At 37.2% G+C, this 18,440-nt stretch overlaps 1 protein-coding gene across 7 annotated transcripts; it reads left to right on the top strand.

The window, feature by feature from the left end:
• The first annotated feature begins 1,265 nt into the window (after positions 1–1,265).
• LOC122275598 (golgin candidate 6-like) lies at positions 1,266–14,472 on the top strand. 7 transcript variants are annotated; one of them, XM_043084717.1, is made up of 20 exons: positions 1,266–1,284; positions 1,697–1,749; positions 2,316–2,368; positions 3,224–3,351; positions 3,435–3,487; positions 4,590–4,736; positions 4,876–4,949; positions 5,044–5,113; positions 5,438–5,491; positions 5,589–5,684; positions 6,508–6,558; positions 6,648–6,734; positions 6,845–6,958; positions 7,051–7,122; positions 11,187–11,372; positions 11,540–11,643; positions 11,820–11,868; positions 12,049–12,114; positions 12,465–13,232; positions 13,676–14,472. In XM_043084717.1, the coding sequence occupies exons 2-20, from the start codon at positions 1,726–1,728 to the stop codon at positions 14,225–14,227; spliced, it is 2,748 nt and encodes a 915-aa protein (XP_042940651.1). In that variant the 5' UTR covers positions 1,266–1,284; positions 1,697–1,725; the 3' UTR covers positions 14,228–14,472. The 7 variants fall into 7 exon arrangements, with proteins under 7 accessions (XP_042940651.1, XP_042940650.1, XP_042940648.1 ...); XM_043084716.1 differs by lacking the exon at positions 1,266–1,284 and adding an exon at positions 1,291–1,471; XM_043084714.1 differs by lacking the exon at positions 1,266–1,284 and adding an exon at positions 1,291–1,471 and having other exon boundaries at positions 1,657–1,749.
• Positions 14,473–18,440: the final 3,968 nt, after the last annotated feature.

Raw genomic sequence — 18,440 nt, 5'->3', positions numbered from 1 at the left:
CAGTAAGGAGGAAGACACAATGCATATGGAATCGACTATGAAGATTAGTGGTGAGACGAGCGCTGAGAACCAGTGGGATGATTTATAACACCCGGGTACCGGGTTTTAAACCTGTATCCGGGTTTAAAATCCGGTACTCAGACTGGATTAATTCAGTTTTTCGAATCCGGATACCGGCCCGGATTTGACCCGGGCCGAAAACCGGAACCGAATAACCGGATTTCGGGCCGGGCCGGATTTTATCCGACTCGGTTGAACAGCCCTAGTTCCATCTTTCTTTCGTTAGTTAACCCACCTTTTTCTAAAAAGGATTGTAGTAATTATGGTTTTATACTACTTGGGATGGCTCTCTCATATTGAAAAATTTTGTCTAATGGCATTCGATCGGTAGGAAGGCCGACCGACCACTACATAAAGCCAGCCTCAAAACTCTAGGACCAAAGTCAAAGACACAGGAAAGGAGCGCAGCCACTATGACTGCCGTTATGGTCAATTGCTGGCACCGAAAAGGATCTGATCATCATTACCCTCTACAAGTGTATTTGAATTCAAAAGTTGTTAAAGACTGTTGGACAAGTGTAACGTAGGCTATTACTTTGTTGGACTAGTCTAATACCAACGTGGTCCATTCGGTTTGGATGGCTAATCTTTGATATTAATCATGTTATATACTATCTTCTTATCGCTCTCTGATATTGTACATCAATGTTTTTGGATGAGTTCAGCTATCTTTAAGTTTAGTACGTAACACATTACTTGTTGTCAGACCCATTACAATAATAAAAACAATATCCAAATACTATTTGTTAATTGTGTAGCAGATCTCCACATCTTCCACATAATTGGTATCTTAGCATATCAAAATATAGACTTGCAAATAAATTTTTTCTTCGATTAAGTGTTTGAAGAGAAATAAAAGTTCATGGACAAAACATTAGCTTAATGTATAAAATATGACTCTTTTTAATCATTCTTCGACTGTCCTTTATTGTTTTTAAAGAAAAATTCAGAAACTGACGGGTAATAATAATTTATACGGTAGGATATAAATAAAATGAAAGTCTGGTACTAGGAATTTTCCGTATTTTGGGATGGGCTTCCACGAGAGTGGTTGGCCTTCTTCCGTACTTTTCATTTTGCCCAGCCCTACATGCTAATCAGGCTTTTTTCACTCCTAGTGGCTCGATGAATACATAGAGCAGCCCACAATTATGTTAGACCATCTGGATCTACCCAAAGATTGGTTGGGCTCGGAGACACATTCCTCGTGCCGAAGGACCGAAGGTTTTCCATCTCTTGGTTAGGGTTTGCGGTTCCGTAGCAGTGATCGCCACGTTATTGTTATTTATTTTTTTATTTTGATAATTTTCTTGAGCTCAATAGATTCGTCTTTGGGGTCAATACTCAATTTATCAACTGAAATAAAACTCTTTATTCGAAACCCCGGGAAAATAAGGGCACAGCGACATCGGTACGCTTCTTTTGATCAATTTAATCGATCATCTCGCCATCCCAGTCAAGTAATTTCGCGTCATAACTTCTGCTTATTTCAATGGAACTCTCAATTTAGGGTCACTCTTCGTGAATTTGTGTTTCGGGAGCATTTTTCCAGATATTCGAAATTTCAATAATCCGTGATTGTTTTCTTAATTTCAGTTTTACTAGATTGAGGAGATTCTTCTTGGCGTTATTTCAGGATTTATTGCAATTTGGTGACCGAGGAAGATGGATTTGGTCTCTGGTTACAAGGTCGCCTCACTCTCTCGCTCTCTTTATATTTTTTTTTGTTTAAATTTTTGTTAGTCTGTGCATTATCGAATTTCGATGCCTAAATTTGTAATGCATGCTCTCATAGCTGTACATGTTAATATATCGACTAAGTACTTATTGCCAATTAGGTGTGTTGACCATACATTTTCGTATTTTCCTTTGTGCTACTGTATTTTAGGCCCTATTACCTTTTTTTGTGAGATTTTAGAATCTCCAATAGTGCATATTCAAAGTTAATGTAAAATGTGAATGTGAATTGGAATCTCATGCTTGCATACCATGATTACTGGTCACATAGCGTGACTGAGTTTCTCTGGCAATCACGAGCAGCATGCTTTTCATTTTCCCTTCCAGAGATGTAATAAGTTAATTGGTTGTTGAGTTGCTCTCTCAATTGTAGGATTTATGGTATTTCAGTTCGTGCTAAGAATAGTTTTTTTGGTTCTTAGCTGGAATTTTCTTTTTAGATTATATTCGTATGTCAATGGTAGTCATGCTTTTATTCTATATACTCATATGTAATGAAGCAACAAATTGTTGTGTAGGGGGTTGTTGGGCTTGTTTTTGGCAATGAGAATTCTGCTTCAAACGAAGACAGGTAAGTTTCTCTTCCACGAGGATGATATTTATGAGTTCAAGCTTATTGTATTTGACTCAGTTATGATTTGCCTTCTCAAAACAGACTGCAGATAAAATTATACTCTTGTATTGCCGTTGGTGCTTTATTAGAGTTGGTGGAGATATGGTCTGTGTAATGTGATAGATGTTGGTAGCTAATGTATTATCTCATTGGAATAGGTGATTAATGTAGAAATACGTTGGTTTTGGTTAGTAATCTTCAATAAATATTGCCTGTCTTTTTCTGTAGTCGCCACCTTTTGCCTTTCTTTTAATCGCATTTTTTACATTTTGAATATTTGACAATGCTATTTGCTTCCTTAGTTACAAGTCGTCTTTTATTTTCCATAACTCCTATGGGTTGGCTCAAGTGGTAGGGCAAAAAAAAAAAAAAGGAGAGGGTATTGTCGGGTGATTAAAGGGCAAGAAAAATGATTATTGAGGATAAAAAAAACTCCTATGGGTTGGCTCCAGTGGTAGGGGCCTTGGTCTTGGTGGCATGCTCCATCCAGGTCTAGGGTTTTAATCCTCTTGGGTGCAAACAATTTCTAGGGTTATTGGACTGGGAGAGTTTCCCCTTGAATAACCCGAGGTGTACATGCAGAAAACTCCTTACTGAGGGCATGTGCACCCCTGGGATAAGTCGGGTTTTTGTTCTCAAACACCTGGTGCCAATAAATAAAGAATTCGGACCGTGTATCCTTTTGTCATCAACATGCAGGATTATGTTCTGGAGAAGTATTTGATTCATGTATATCTTTCCCTTAAAAAAAAGAAAAAGAAAAAGAAGTATTTGATTCATGTAATCAATCCACTGTTTGCTTTGTATTGATAGCTATGTTGAGCGCTTGCTCAACCGTATAAGCAACGGTAAACTGGCAGAGGACAGGAGGAGTGCTATGACCGAGCTTCAGTCTGTTGTAGCAGAAAGTCCAGCTGCCCAGCTAGCATTTGGTGCAATGGGTGAATGATTCTCTTTTTGGATGAAGTGAATTAGCCTTTGTATAATGATATCATTGTATAATGTATTTTGTCTACTTTTTCAGGTTTCCCTGTAATTTTGGCAGTCTTAAAGGAAGAACGTGACGATGTTGAAATGGTGACAGCCCTTTCTTTCCTTTATGTCATGTTTTGCCTGTTCTCAGTCCAATTTCATCACTCAAAAAAGTAATTACCAAGTTCTCCATTTAAGAGAGAATGAACTGACTACTTATCAAAAAAGAAAAAGAAAAAAAGAGAGAATGAACTGACTGTGACTTCTAGTTGTCTGCAGCTTGATGATTTGATTAAGGGTTTTTAGGTTGTGGAAAAAGAGTTATGACATTTTCTTAAGTATCGGCAGTCCTATTAGCTTAGACATTTTATGTTTTATTGGTTACATTCAACAGTTATGTAAACACATTGGTCTTATACATATTTATTTTTGTAGATTCTAATTCCTTTATTTAGGCTAAGCCGTTTTTCTGGAGTTGGATCCCTAAATTCTATTATTTTATTGGAGCTACTGCATATGACCATGATGGAGTAATCACACAGATTTGGTTCTGGCCTTGGATGTTGGTTTTGCTGAAAATATACTTGACTATAATTTCAGAATCTCTTTTTGAAGGCCTCCACAGTCTACTTACCATAAAAAAATTGAGGATCTAAGTGTGTTCAGGTCATGGAGATGGTTCTCCAGATGTTGTGATGGAGAACCAGATTTTCTGCTATGCTAAGGCTCTTTTATGCTCGTATTGGAAACTGATTAAGTGGGGCACGAAAATCTTATTTGTTATTTTTTACATGTAAGAAATTTTTATAAAATGGGCAATAAGGGATGTGATCCTAGTACACGGGATGTGTACAAATAGCTCCGATTCAAAATAGCTCCGAACAGATTTGGAGTACCTTTTTTTGTTACTGTCGATGAAAAATAATTCACTATTATTACAGTGCATTCATGCAGCAAGATTCAGATTGAATGGACATGGAGGGAATGGGGTCTAGTTCAGTTTTACCCCGATGTTTACCTACTTGGTCTGCAAGATTGATTGTTATGCTGTATTCTCTCTTCCATTGGTTTTAAGAACATTTCATTCTGAAAAACCACTATATAACAAAATGATATTTAGTTTTATTATGTCTACAAACTGAGTATGAAAATGACTTGCCAAAAAAATTTGAGTATGATAATGACTTCACCCATTCCATTTGTGCAGGTTCGAGGTGCTCTAGAAACTCTTGTAGGTGCCCTGACTCCTATTGAGCATGCAAAAGGGTCAAAGAATGAGGTTCAACCAGCATTAATGAATACTGATTTGCTTTCCAGAGAAGTGGATAGCATTTCTCTTCTTCTAAGTTTGTTGGTGAGATCTCTTCACTTACATGTTGGATCATCATGAATGTGTGGTTAATATCCTTCTCTGTTTATGTTATTTTTTTGCTTGGTTTATGCATAAAGCTGCGTGATATTTTTCATTTGTCTCTCTCTTGGTGTTTTGGCAGTCGGAGGAGGATTTCTATGTGCGATATTATACTCTTCAACTTTTGACAGCACTCCTCACAAATTCTCCCAATAGGTATTAGTTTTGTAGTTACTATCTTGCTTTTGTGCCTAAATTTTTTATTCTTTTAAGTTTTGCTGGGAGGAATCTGTTCTGATTTCCTCTTCAGGCTACAGGAAGCCATTCTTACCATTCCACGTGGTATAACTCGGCTGATGGATATGCTAATGGATCGTGAGGTACAAGTGTGTTTGTGACATCTTGCTTCTATTTTTTCTTAATTTTACGACTTAACTTTATCATGGGCTTATTTCTATACAACAGAAGCTTTTAAATGTGATCTGGTTTTATTAGAAAAATTGAATTCTGCATACAGCCTCTCCATGGTGATTGTGGTTCCTGTTTGTTAATCTTTCACCTAATAATTAAAAATAAAATAAAATTGTTGAAAGCCTTTGAACTTTTGGCTTTCTTTATAGTTTGTGAGAAGGGAACTCCAACTTATACTTAATGTTTTGGTAATCGTCTTGTTCTCTTATTGATAATGATTGTGGCTATTCTAGGTCATTCGAAATGAGGCCTTATTGTTGCTTACTTATTTAACCCGTGAAGCTGAGGTAAGATTTCACTTCTTCATTTCATTTTTCTTGTGAATATGCACTTACAAAATATTTTTTATTTTCTTTGCTAAGTAATGTGGTTTTGTGATTTTAGGAGATTCAAAAAATTGTGGTCTTCGAAGGTGCATTCGAGAAGATTTTTAGCATCATCAAAGAGGAAGGGGGTTCAGAGGGTGGTGTCGTTGTGCAGGTGATTCATCGTTACTCATCCTGTAATGAAAGTTTAATCTACTCGTTCTAGCTTGTTTGCAGACTGGGCATTAAATACAAATGACTTTTATTGATTGGGCTTCTACTATTAAAGTTCCTTTTCTTTTTGCCCATGGATTTCTAAGAGAGTTTCACAAATGAAGTTACAACAGAGCTTTAGTGCCTCTTTGCATCACTAATTTTCAGCTAAATGAGACCACTCTTTATACAATAAAACTAATTGGCCATATGCATCAATGGAAGCCTTTTTTTTTCATCGTTTAATGTATATTTACAATTCTACTTGTAGCCTAAGTTAAGGGCAATTGTAATTCACCACTTTTTTTTTATATTGACACCCACATGCTTTGTATTAAATTTTTGTGCCCCCCTTATGGATAATGGTGCCCATCTGCCCTGTATCAGTGAAACATTTAGGTGAGGGTAAAACTGCAGTGAGAAATATTGTTGATCCATCATCATGATTTTACTTTGTGTGGTTCTACTTGCCCAAATACACACTTAAACATAGTGAAGGAAGTTCATTCTTTGCATAGAATCTGTCAGAATAAAAGAGCAGTGTTCTCATGTGTTTGTCTTGAGACCTGTTTCTGAGGCCTTTGTTCTTTATCAGAACTTGAAAGACAAAGTTATTGTCATGTATCACCGCCTCCTTCTAGACATCCCTATGTGTCTAGATATTCTTCCATTCAGTTCTATTTTTCTTCTCACCGATAAGAAACAATGTTTGATTTTTCTTTACAAACATTTGAGAACTCTATGAATATCTTGGTCAAAATTTTTTTATATATGTAACTGTGCAGGACTCTCTTGAATTGTTGAACAATCTTCTCCGCAATAATGCATCTAATCAGGTTTGCAGCCTTGGTCATATTATAATTTATGCATCCAAAAATTTAATGCATGAGGTTCTTTCCTGCTGCTAATTTTAAATGTGCTTCAGATACTATTGAGGGAAACTATGGGATTTGACCCCTTATTATCAATTTTGAAGCTACGGGGAAGTACTTACAGTTTCACTCAGCAAAAGGTTAGATACTCAAATAATCGTAAAATCTATACCATAGGCCTTTGAGCATGCTGTCACAGAAGCCTTAATGTTATTTCTTCTTGTCCTGGGAACAAACGCCATGCCAGTAGACGATTATTCTCCTCAGTGCATTAGAGACCATTAATTTGTTAATGGTGGGAGGTCCAGAGGCTGATCCTGGAAAAGATGCGAATATGCTGACAAATAAAACTGCTCTGGTTCAGGTTCCTTACTAACTTTCCATCTGCTATTAATTGAAGCATTAGAATCATTGCTTTGGTGCTATCATAGACTGTATGTCGTGCATTGTTTGTAGAAAAAAACATTGGATCATCTTCTGATGTTGAGTGTTGAAAGCCAGTGGGCACCAGTAGCTGTCCGTTGCACGGTAAGATAATTACATTAAGTAAATGCTTAAGATTCCTATTTTAAAGTTTCAATGCTCTATGCTAATCTTCCACATTCTTTTGTCTAATGTTTGTGTTTTTTCCTTTTGATGAGGTGCAACCCCTAGGGGTTGGCTCAATTGGTTAGGGCCTTGGTCTTTGGGTATGCTCCTTCCAAGTCAAAGGTTCAAACCTTTGGGTGCAAACAATTTATAGGGGTCATATCCCTTCACTGATAATTTACTTGGTCCATGTGATGTGGGCACGTTACATGGGCCGGGGTTTAGCTTGGTAAAAGACATATTGCGTTTGCATTGTCTCCAATTTTCCTCGTCATCAAAAAATAAATGGAAGAATATTGGAGAGGATGTGCATCCAATGGGCCTTTGTTTTGCAGTTTCAGTATCATAGTATCAAATATTTCCGTGTTAGGTGGTTTATGTATTCACCTCCGTGAATTGGTTTTGTTTTTTTCTTGCCTTTAACATATAACTGTAATGCAAGAAACGAAACTGGCAGTAATTTCCCTTCATATTACTAGGAGTTTGTGTGGATGTAGACAAGTGGGATGGCTTTTTAGTGGGCTTTCGTAGGAGTTTATGGGCCTAATCTTGACAAGTCCTGAAGTTTACTATGGGATGAGTTGGTAGGTATTAGCAGTTTATGGGACCTCCCTTAGTGTATTGGAGGCGATTTCAATGTCATTCGTTTTCCGAGTGAGAGATCGGGCGATTCAGGTTTCAACTTGCCGATGGTAGACTTTTCTAACTTTATCTCTGAACAAAATTTACAGGATATTCCTCTTGCAAGTGGCTCTTTCACTTGGTCAAGCAACCAAGATCTTCCATCTTGGTCAAGGCTTGATAGATTCCTAATCTCTTTGGATTAGGAGGCACATTATCCGGACCTCATTCAGAAGAGACTTCCTAGGTTGTGTTTGGATCACTTTCCCATCCTTTTGAATTGCGATGGCATTCAAAGAGGACCAAGGTACTTCAAATTTGAGAACATGTGGTTGAAGTCAGATGGATTTATGGACAGAATAAGACAATGGTGGTCTTCATATCAATTTAATGGCAATCCTAGTTATATTTTGGCTTGTAAATTAAAGTCTTTGAAAATAGACTTGAAGGTGTGGAATGCAAGTGTTTGGTAATGTGGAAAGTCAAAAAAATGTTCTCTTGGAAGAGCTGAAGGGTTTGGAGGGTGTGGAAGAGGAGAAGGTTCTATTTGAAACCGAGTGGGCTCGAAAAACCTAGGTGATGGCGGACACTGAAAGGATTTCTATTATGGAAGAAATTTCTTGGCGTAAAAAATCGCGAGCATTATAGTTGAAGGAAAGGGATAGATGCGCCAAGTTTTTCCACCAGGTGGCCAACTCACATAGGCAAAACAATGCTATTAAAACTTTGATGATAGATGGAGTGGCCTCATCCAACCAAACTGAGATCTCAGATCATATTGTCAATTACTATGATAATTTGCTTTCGGAACAGTTCTTGTGGAAGCCAAGACTCGATGGGCTGGCTTTCGAGGTTCTTGATCCCCAGGCAATGGAACAACTTGAAAGGCCATTTGATGAGGAAGAAGTCAGGTTAGTAGTAAAAAGTATGGCGGGCGACAAAGCCCTAGGCCCTGATGGCTTTTCCATGGCCTTTTTTCAGACTTTCTAGGATGTGTTTAAAGGAGATATCATGGGGGTTCATGAATTTCATGAAAGTGGGCGGTTCGGGAAAAGTCTAAATGCAACTTTTTTAGCACTCATTCCTAAAAAGCCTGGCGCAGTAGAGGTAAAAGATGATGGTCCCATTAGCCTGGTGGGTGGGTTTAACAAAATTTTATCCAAAGTTTTGGCGAATAAGTTGAGCAAGGTGATGGAAAGCTTGATTTCGAAGGCCCAAAATGCCTTTGTTAAGTAGGCAAATCCTTGACTCGTTACTTACTACTTATTGCCAATGAATGCTTGGAGAGTCAAATTAAGTTGGGAGAGTCGGGGCTCCGATGCAAGGTGGACATGGAGAAAGCTTATGATCATGTCAACTGGAGATTCTTACTTTATATGCTGGAGAGATGTGGCTTTGGCACTAAATGGCGTACATGGATCCATCATTGCATCTCTATGGCTTGTTTCTCTGTATTGGTGAATGGTACGTAAAATGGCTTTTTGAAAAGTACCCAAGGATTGTGACAAGATGACCCTCTTTCTCTGCTTCTCTTTGTTTTTGTGATGGAAGCTTTTAGCAAGATGATTTCAGGGGTCGTGGCGGGTGGGTTTCTATCAGGATTCTCAGTGGGCGAGGCACTTTCAGGTTCGCTTAACATTTCTCATTTATTGTTCGTCGATGACACCCTAATCTTTTGTGAGGCCAGCCATGAGCAAATTCGAGTTTTGAGGGCTCTCCTATTATGCTTCGAAGTCGTGTCAGGGTTGGAGGTGAATTTGGCTAAATCAAAGGTAGTGCTAGTGGGGCATGTGCCCAATTTGGAGAGTTTGGCAACCATCTTGGATTTTAAGATATCTCTATGAAATATCTTGGCCTCTCGTTGGGAGCGGCATTCAAATTGAAATCCATGTGAGATGATGTGCTAGAAAAGATGGAGAGGAAATTAGCTGGTTGGAAACAGATGTACTTATCAAAAGGGGGTAGGGTAACTTTAATCAAAAGCACTCTTTCTAACTTACCAACGTATTTCCTTTCATTATTTATGCTCCCTGCCAAGGTGGCCTATTGCATGGAGAAACTTCATCGAGATTTTCTATAGGGAGGGATAAATGATGAGTTTAAATTCTTTTGGGCCACAATTTGTTCTCCAATCAAAGGAGGTTTGGGTATTCGGAATTTGAAATCTTTCAACAAAGCTCTACTTGGTAAATGGTTATGGAGATTTCACCAAGAAACAGAGGCCTTGTGGCGAACCGTCATTGCTTTGAAGCATGGGGAGGTTGGTGTTCAAACGTGGTGAGTGGGCCTCATGGAGTTGGGCTATGGAAACATATAAGATGAGGGTGGGACACATATGTAGCACACACTTGTTTCAATGTCGGAAATGAACATAAGGTAAAATTTTGGTATGATTTATGGTGTGGCGATCGGGCATTCAAGGACGTTTTTCCACAAGTTTTTGGCATAGCAAGAAGGAAAGAAGCATCAATTGCGGATCTAGTCACCACCTCCAATGGTCTTCCCCAATGGAGTGTTACTTTCCTTAGAGATGCACAAGATTGAGAAATGGTGATTTTTCGGCATTCTTTGACCTTGTTTACTCCACTCGTGTGTTGGGGGAAGGTGAAGACAAGATCATTTTGCGCCCCTCTAAGAAGGGCGTATTCACGGCCCACTCTTTCTACCAAACCATGACCATGCACAACACAGTTTCATTCCTATGGAAGAGCATTTGGAAGACAAAGGCACCTTTAAAGGCAACATTTTTTGTATGGACGGCTTCTTTGGAGAAGATTCTTACTTTAGACAACTTGAGGAAATGTGGTTTTATAGTTATGGACTGATACTATATGTGCAAGAAGTGTGGAGAGTCCATTGACCATATATTATTACATTGTGAGATTGCCATGACCTTGCGGAATGAAGTCTTTGCTTGATTAGCTTGGGTGATGCTGGAAAGGGTATATGACCTTTTCTAGCTTCTTGGAGAGGTATTTGGGGCAACTCCCAAATTGCATCTATATGGAAGATGACGCCTCTATGTCTATGGTGGTGCATTTGGAGGGAGCGGAATGCAATAAGCTTTGAAGACCAAGAGCGATCAATGGATGAGCTTAGAAACTTGTTTTTCAATACTTTACTCCATTAGTTGATTGTAATTGATTTCCATGACATGTCTTTTCATGATTCCTTGTAAATTTAAACTAGTACGTATAGGCGATGCTCTTGTATATGTACCGTATACTTGGGCATTTGCCCTCTCTTGATCAATAAAGATTTGTTTACCGATCAAAAAAAAAAAAAAACATACAATTGTAACTTTGATAGGCTATGCCTGATTATGAGGGAACTTGAAGGTATATTTGGTTAAGTTGCTTTTCATAGTTTATTCTCTTTTTCAGGCATTACGATGCATTGGTGATCTGATTGCTGGACATCCCAAGAATATCGATATCCTTGCAAGCAAAGTTCTTGGAGAGGAACCTCAAGTAGAACCTGCTATGAATTCAATTCTTCGAATCCTTTTGCGGACGTCTAGTATGCAAGAGTTTGTTGCGGCTGATTATGTTTTTAAGAACTTTTGTGAGGTTGATGATGTGTATCTGCTCTATTTTTTTTTTTTTAAATTCATTTTGGGGATGTTCAATGTGTACTTTATAGACTAAATTGTTTGATAATGTGAATTATTGCCACTTGGCCTTGGATGTTTAAGATTTATTTTAATTTGCTTCTTGCTCCACCACATTTGAATCAGAAAAATGCCGATGGCCAAACAATGTTAGCATCCACATTGATTCCTCAACCACATTCAATGACTCATGCTTCCCTTGAGGAGGATGTGAACATGTCATTTGGAAGGTTTGTATATTCTATGTGTATTGAGGACTGCATTTTACTATTGAATACTCCACTCTGAGCGGATCGGGAAATTGAATTACGTCCAATGAATTAAAAATAGATCATCAAATTCTTTTCCTCTTTTAGGTGGAAAAGGCTACTTTTGATCAATAACCTAAAGTGTTTTTCTCCTGCAGCATGCTATTGCGCGGCCTTACTGTGAGTGAAAAGGATGGTGATCTTGAGGTAATGTGAAACTTTTAAACACAAGTTCTAAGTAAAACAGTAGTACCAGATGAAAAGTGTTGGATCTTGTCATCTTTACATAAGAAGATTTTGATCTTTTGATGTTTGCCGATGGAACTTAAATTTCTGATTTGGGCGCTTGCTTTTTGAAAACTTCCTAGCTGATATTTTGAAATACAGACTTGTTGCAGAGCTGCCAGTGTTCTCTCTCATATATTAAAAGACAATATCCAATGCAAGGAAAGGGTAAGCAATCGAATTTCCTAGTCCTTTCTGTCGTACCTTGCATCTAGTACTAGTATGACCAACAGATGTAACTTTTAAATACTCCCCATGTATATGGGTTGCTCACAGAAATTATAATGATCGGGTTAAAAGTTCATAGAATGATTGCACTGGACTGGACAGATTAATCCCAAGAGTGGACAATGTTTAACCTAAACTGTACTGGGATGTATTTCCTTTTTATTTTTTAGGCCATTGAAAAACAGAAGCCTAAAGTAAGGGGGAAAAACTTGGTTTTCTTAGTTGGAACTTCTTGGATGGGGAAAATGACTCTCTCTGTTATTTATCTGATCTTATTAGAGAATTTGCAGGTTTTACGCATTGAACTTGAGGCACCCATGCTATCCATAGGAGCCTCTGAGCCACTAATGCACCGGATGGTGAAATACATGGTACTCGCCTCCTCCATGAAAAGTAAAGATGGAATCTCAAGTACATCAGGAAATCTGTATGTTCAACCAATTATCTTGAAATTGCTGGTCACCTGGCTAGCTGAATGCCCTAGTGCAGTGCATTGCTTGTTAGATTCACGTCCCCACCTTACATATCTGCTCGAGTTGGTGTCAAATTCTTCTGCTATGGTATGCATAAGGGGTTTGGCAGCATGTCTCTTGGGAGAATGTGTAATTTATAATAAATCCATTGATAAGGGCAAGGATGCATTCACAGTAGTTGATGCCATAGGCCAGAAACTTGGGCTTACATCATACTTCATGAAGTTCGATGAGATGCAAAAAAGCTTCCTTTTTACCTCTGCAAAGTCAGCCCAGCCTCGCAAACCTTTGACAAGATCTACTGCTGCTAGTATGGCAGAGATTGAAGATGTTGATGAGAGGGATTTGTCTGATCAGAAAGATGAGGACCATCCGATTCTGTCAGCAATCTTTGATGCTCAATTTGCAAACCTTGTTAAGAGTTTGGAAGCAGATATCAGAGAAAGCGTGGTTGAGGTCTATAGTCACCCAAAGAGCAAGGTGGCAGTGGTGCCAGCAGAATTGGAGCAGAGAAGTGGGGAAAGTGATGGGGAGTATATCAAGCGGCTGAAAGCATTTGTGGAGAAGCAGTGCTCCGAGATACAGGTATTGTTGACATGATATTATATTTCTCAATATTTTTCTTTTGAAAAGCATCACGGATGGATGACTAGATGTGATATCATTTCCCTAGCGTAGCACTGATGTATTTATCCCTTCTTATCTATTAAAAAAAAATGTATGTCCTTTCTTGGAGTCACAAAAGGTGTTATTGGTCTTCAAAATGTTTAATATGCTGTACTGCTGCTAACAATTTCAACATCTTTATAGGCAATAATTGTAATATTATGCCACTGCATCTTCTACCATTTTAATCTTTCCAGTCAACACAAATGACTTGTTGAGTTTGGTATACAAGAAGAGCTGGTGATTACAGGCTCCTGGAATGATTGAGAACGATTCCATAGAATTTCACTTCAGTATGTATATTTAACAAGTACAAAACACATATGGATTTGCTTATTATCTGCCCTACTCTTGTTTTTCAGGACCTTCTTAGTCGGAATGCACTTTTGGCTGAGGACCTCGCAAAAACAGGTGGAGGTGGTTATTCACAGCCTGAGCAGAGAGCAAGTGGTGCCTGGGATAGAGTCCAGGTGGAGACTCTCCGAAGAGATCTTCAAGAAGCATCTCAACGGTTGGAGATGCTCAAAGCAGAGAAAGCCAATATTGAATCTGAGGCATCCATGTATCAAAATTTAGCTGGGAAGATGGAATCCGATCTGAAGAGTCTATCTGATGCTTATAACAGTCTTGAACAGGCCAACTTGCATCTGGAAAAGGAGCTGAGAACAATGAAGAGTGGACAGCCATCAACGTTTCCAGATTTTGAGGCGATAAGGGCTGGGGCAAGGGAAGAAGCCCAGAAGGAGAGTGAGGCAGAACTGAATGATTTGCTTGTGTGCCTTGGGCAAGAACAGAGCAAGGTTGACAAATTAAGTGCAAGGTTGCTGGAGTTGGGAGAGGACGTTGACAAACTGCTTGAAGGTATTGGGGATGAAAGTGGACTGCCCGAAGATGTTGAAGAGGAGGAAGATTGATTCTATATATATATATATAGATATATATATACGGTCATTTCAATTTTCTCTCACCCCCAAGCTTCCTAAAAAATCTGCCTTGGTCTCTCATTGTTGTCTTTTGCATTTAGGTTTGCTTTTGTTTTCCCCCTGTTTAATTGTAATTCCTCCTCGAACCATGAACAAGACCACCATCTCCAAATGTGTAAATTAATGATGACTGACGTTAATTATTTGATCTTCAGGCATTGTTTGGGTGTGTGTTACGTTGGGACTTGCTTTTTCTTTTTTCTTTTTTAATTTTTTTTTTTAGCGGGCAATATGAAAATCATATTGAATAAAATGATAGTACAAACAATGGAGGAAGATCCCAACAAAAATCTCAAATCTAGTTAAAAAAGAGCAAAAAATAATAAAACACAACAAGAAACGACTCCAATTAAATTGCGCTGGACTCATGGTCCTAAGTATGGTATTAACGGGTGATTCTTAATTTAATTCAGAGTTTGGAATGTCAGATTGGTTCGTGACGTTCGTCCGCAACTGTCTACCCAAAATGAGTACGTAGATGAAGGCTGAAGAGAGACAGCCAAAAAAAAATAATATATGCAATCGTGCAAAAGTCTTCGAGAAGTCTTGACCAAAATAATTTGATCCACCCTGTTAGAGCCTTGAATTACAAAGTTAGCCGAAAATAATTATGATATTGAACAGTAATTTGAGTTCAAATCCTGACTTTATTTCGCTTAAATTTTGCGCCCTAGTTGCTTTAAGATTGAGCAGGTACATGGGGAAGTAGAAGCAGTAGTTCTTTTTCTACCTCAACTCAAAAAAAGTTCAAGGCAGGCTGCATGAATCATGAGTCCATGACAACATTGGGAGACATTAATAACGGTCCCCTTGAGTGTTTTTCCGGCCAATTCATTCACCTTTGAGAAAATCCTGCCACCTTTTTCAGTTGCACTGGGCGTAGGAACCCAACATTAAAACAACTTGTCATGAACATGTATCCTATTTTTCCGAAATGTCAAGTGAAACTTCTTCCATTTTTATGCCAAGCAAAACAACCTAATCTCAGAAAGTTTACGTTGTCATCGATATTGATCTGGCTCATGTACGTACGAGTGAGTAATATTTGCTTTGGTATCACCATATATAATAATTACTGTCTCATCTTTTGAGATTAATCCAGACATGCGCTCTGTACGCAGTAGTACTTTGTCCACAAACTGAAACAGGAAATTAAAGAGAATTCTGCTAAGCAAATAAATTAACTACCTTTTTTTAAAAAAAAAAAAAGGAAAAAAAAAGTGTTGGTGGGAGCTTTGATGAGGCAAATGGTAACCTTGCCCGGAGGAGGTTGATTTATCCCTTAACAAAAAAGAAACCCTGTCGTCCAATGTGAAAACACCATTCCTGGGATTCCCTTTTTGGTGATCCACCTGAGGAGCAAAATCAAAGTGGGAGATGTGGCCCTCATTGCCTCTCCACCCTCCACTAATTCCCCTTATAATCATGCCCTCCATTGAAAAGGCTGAACAAAAATTCAAACCCCATCATTAATCTTTCTCAACCCAAAGTATAATGACTTTTCTTTTCTTCAGTAGCTCTCATTTTCTTTTGCTTTGATGATACGTTATGGAACTTGACGTGTGTATTCCCTTAATTCGTTACATGCCAAGTTCTGTTTTGCAGTCAGTAGTACTTCATGTGCTAATCAGTACTTAAAACAATATTTTCATATGAATATTAATGTGATCGAGCATGTACCTTCTTGTCAAGAGAAGAAGCTAGCAACCATTAGTACAAACATCTTTTCAGCTTTTAAAGGGTTGTTACAGACGATTTAAGGGGATAGCTAGCTGAAAAACACTACATACAGTTGCCTCATATAAGCGCAGGCAAACGCGAACTGACATAGCAAAAAAAAAATCAAAACGCACCGTTTTGTGGACTGACATGGCAAAATAAAAAATCAAAACGCACCGTTGTCCACCTCTCTCTCTCTCTCTTTCTCTCTCCCTCCCTCCGTTTCCAGCTCCATCTGTGCATTTTCACTTTCTATATATTCCTCCCCTTCCTTGAAGCTGAAGATGACTTGAAGCAGCGTCTCCGTCCCTCGAAGCCTCCCTTCCTTCGTCAGCCTCCCTTGGTTTCCCATGAAATTGATGACCAGTACAGCTCTACCTCCCCCTCTCCCCCTCTTCTTCCCCGCATGACAACCCCTATTCTAGCTAGGTGCATGCCTCACCCTTGTTAAGGATTTGGTCTCTTAACAACCTTAATAAATTCGAGTACCCATCAAAATAGCTAGAATATCTTACATATAAATATTAATTAAGCAAATAAAAAAATAAAGAAACATATTATATATATAGCAGAATCATTATAAAAAAAATATTTATACGTGATCAGTTATAAATAACCATTTCCTATCAAAATGAATAAATTTTTATTATAAATAACCATTTTTATCGCAAATAATTTATCATAGATATTCATATTTCTTATTGTGAGTGAATTAATGATGACTAATACAAGACCTAACGAACCATCCAAGACTAAAGTAGCTGAGAATTTAATTATGGTAGCTTAACATGGTATAGTTTAAGTGGCTAAGGCTGCTGGGGTTATGTGGGACTTATTAAAATAAATTCATAGCATACATAGCTAGGTCACGAAAGTTTGTTGTGTGGCTGCCCTTGAGCTTTGTCTTTTTCTATGGTCCATATAGTTGTTGTATCTTTGTTGGTGGTAGTTTCAATGTCTTGTTTGCATGACTCATCGTACAAGAAAACAAAATTTCTATGAGAAATGGCGTGACGTTCTAATTAAACATGATTTACATACCACACACACAATAATTTATTATCTGCATGCGAATAATAACCTTACTATTTTCCATGGCAATTATATATATATAAATTTTATATATAATAATTTTTACGTATTTTTTATACACGTTATTAATATAATTAGTTGCGTTATATTTTTAATATAAAATAATTATTTTAACCATTCATATTAATAAAATATATAAAAATATATATATAAAAAAATAATTATATATAACAGAAGTTATATATATATATATTACATATTTCTATGACAAAAAAATTGTTCAAGCACCCCGTCCGGTCTACGTAGAAAAAGGTTTTCTTATTGGCCCACTGATTGCAGAGATTTGAATTAAAACAAAGGATACAGCCAAGTGCCAACCTAGCCATTGAAAGTAGACAAACAGAGTCAGCCAATATCGATATGACTGTACACACACGGGTATGTGATTGACAATATTTATTAGGCTTATACTATTTTCAAATCTGTATATACATATTAAATATTATACACATCATTTAAATTATAAAATTAATCTTTTAAATTAAATTATTCCATATAAATATTTTCCTATGTATGTTCTATATATACACCGATTTAATAACAAAAATTTATTATAATAAAAATGAATTTATACAATACACATGCATCCGTATGTGTATATATGAATTTTGAAAACGATTTCTAACACAATATTGTATCATATATAGTTTGACAATCAACATATCACTTATGTGGTTTAGATTTAGGCTCGGATCACTTTATTATTATTTAATATTTTATCATTACTTTTTCATAATTTATTATTTATATATATCTAAACGAGACCACCTCACTACCGAAACGTGTGGCCAGGAGGACTTGGGTATGCTAGGTGGTACCAAACAGCACCAATATATAGCAAAATAATGCTACAAAACATATACCCCTTTTTTTTAAGTCAAAAGCAACAAGGGTTTCTAGCTGATAGTCACCTTGCTTCGAGAGAAAAATCATAATAATACAACTATATAGGTAATTGGAACTTTATCATGTACGTGGGTCTCATTCGCACCTTTTTTTTTTTTTTTCCTAATGCAAGAAGATAATAAAAAATAATAATAAATGAATAAAAAAAGTGGGAAAATCTTCCACAAACCGGAGTTCTTCCTGTTTTATAAGTATCCAAAGCAAGCCTAAAGATAGACAGAATAATATGATTACAAAAATCTCTTACTACAACCATATAAGTCTATATTTTGACAAATAATGCTATATATCATATTAATTCTATCTTATTTTCATTTCATTATATAAGAAACGACATATTTATTATTATTTGATAATAAATAATTATTTAATAAAGGATCATCTGATAATAATAAATTTTTCATATCTTAAAAAATAAAATAAAAAT

This window comes from Carya illinoinensis, chromosome 9 (assembly GCF_018687715.1).
Source record: "Carya illinoinensis cultivar Pawnee chromosome 9, C.illinoinensisPawnee_v1, whole genome shotgun sequence".
NCBI classification, from domain to species: Eukaryota; Viridiplantae; Streptophyta; class Magnoliopsida; order Fagales; family Juglandaceae; genus Carya; species Carya illinoinensis.
Note: the sequence above shows the minus strand (reverse complement) of the source record. Positions and strands in the feature narration are given on the sequence as shown.

Coding starts and splice junctions, on each gene's coding strand:
- LOC122275598 (XM_043084717.1), top strand. CDS start 1,726: ATGGATTTGGTCTCTGGTTACAAG. Junction 7,123..11,186: donor CAGTAGCTGTCCGTTGCACG/GTAAGATAATTA, acceptor TCTCTTTTTCAG/GCATTACGATGCATTGGTGA. Junction 13,233..13,675: donor AGCAGTGCTCCGAGATACAG/GTATTGTTGACA, acceptor CTTGTTTTTCAG/GACCTTCTTAGTCGGAATGC.